The following is a 1357-nucleotide window of genomic DNA, read 5'->3' on the forward strand; positions in this document are numbered from 1 at the left end:
CAAGCAAGCAATCGACGTTCAATTTGGATCTCTGTAACGCGCTCATCTCAGCCGGAATACCGCTCTTCAAGCTTGACCATCAAAAGTTGAAGTCATTCTTCGAGAAATATTGCAAGCAACAGATACCAGGCTCATGCACACTGCGAAAGATTTATCTGAAGAATGTGTACGACAGCAAGATACAAGAATTCGAAGTTACGTCGAGAACAAATTCATATGGCTTTCAGCGGACGAGACCACGGACGCTACCGGGCGCTTCGTCGCACACGTAATTGTTGGGACGTTGCAAGGGATAGCGAGTCGCAATTTCCTCCTGCGTGCTGAGTCTATGGAGAAAACGAATAGTACCTCGGTGTGTCAGGTATTCATCAATGCATTGACACTTCTATGGCCTGAAGGAATTCAACACGAGAGGGTGCTCTTGTTTGTTTCGGACGGGGCTGCATACATGAGAAAGGCAGGTTCGGCCTTGAAGATAATTTTTCCTAAGATGCTACATCTCACTTGTACAGCCCACGCGGTTCACCGTTTGGCGGAGGATGTTCGACTTGTTTCCCCCACTGTAGACAAACTCGTATCCAATGGGAAGAAGATTTTTCTCAAATCCGCTTCGAGAGTAACTACCTTCCGTGAGATCGCGCCAGGCATACCCTTGCCTCCGCAGCCCGTGTTGACCCGATGGGGCACGTGGATTAAGGCCGCAGTTTACTATGCAGAGCATTTCGATTCCTTTGCGTCTGTAGTGAACACCCTAGACGCGGCCGAAGCCGCAAGCATCGCAGCTACTCAGCAGCTCTTGAGAGAAGACTCCGTGAGAGAGCAACTCGCTTTTATCAAGGCTAATCTGGGACATCTACCGCAAGGAATTGAAAGACTAGAGAAAAGAGAAGTCCCGCTCGCCGAGAGCCTCGAAGTCTTCGAAGGAATTATGAGAGTTCTCGATATGATCCCCAACACCGCCGGTGAAAGACTCCGAAATAAGTGTAAATTTGTTCTGAGTCGAAATCCTGACTATGAACGAATCAGGTCCATCGCTCAAGTTCTGAGAGGAGACTCTCCCGATAGCAGTCTCGAAGGTTTTAGCCCCAGTGAACTGTCAGCCTTTAAATTCGCTCCTATCACGTCGGTAGACGTGGAGAGGAGTTTTTCTATGCTTAAGTACATCCTTGACGATCGGAGGCATAGTTTCACCTTCGAGAATCTTAAAATGGTGCTTGTGATATACTGTAATCAATAAATAAGTTGACGAATCTGGTACGCTGTTCGTGCATATATCCCGCGGTATGGTGCATATCTTGTCTGTTTTGAGAGCATATTTGCATGCATATTCTGACTTTTTTAGGGCATGAAAGTCCGA

General features: G+C 47.4%; 1 protein-coding gene across 1 annotated transcript; it reads left to right on the top strand.

Annotated features, from left to right (window-relative positions):
• The first annotated feature begins 448 nt into the window (after positions 1–448).
• Positions 449–1237, top strand: LOC100897905 (uncharacterized). The gene has a single exon (XM_018641470.1). The coding sequence runs from the start codon at positions 449–451 to the stop codon at positions 1235–1237; it is 789 nt and encodes a 262-aa protein (XP_018496986.1).
• Positions 1238–1357: the final 120 nt, after the last annotated feature.

This window comes from Galendromus occidentalis, unplaced genomic scaffold, assembly GCF_000255335.2.
Source record: "Galendromus occidentalis unplaced genomic scaffold, Mocc_1.1 scf7180000077536, whole genome shotgun sequence".
Lineage (NCBI taxonomy): Eukaryota > Metazoa > Arthropoda > Arachnida > Mesostigmata > Phytoseiidae > Galendromus > Galendromus occidentalis.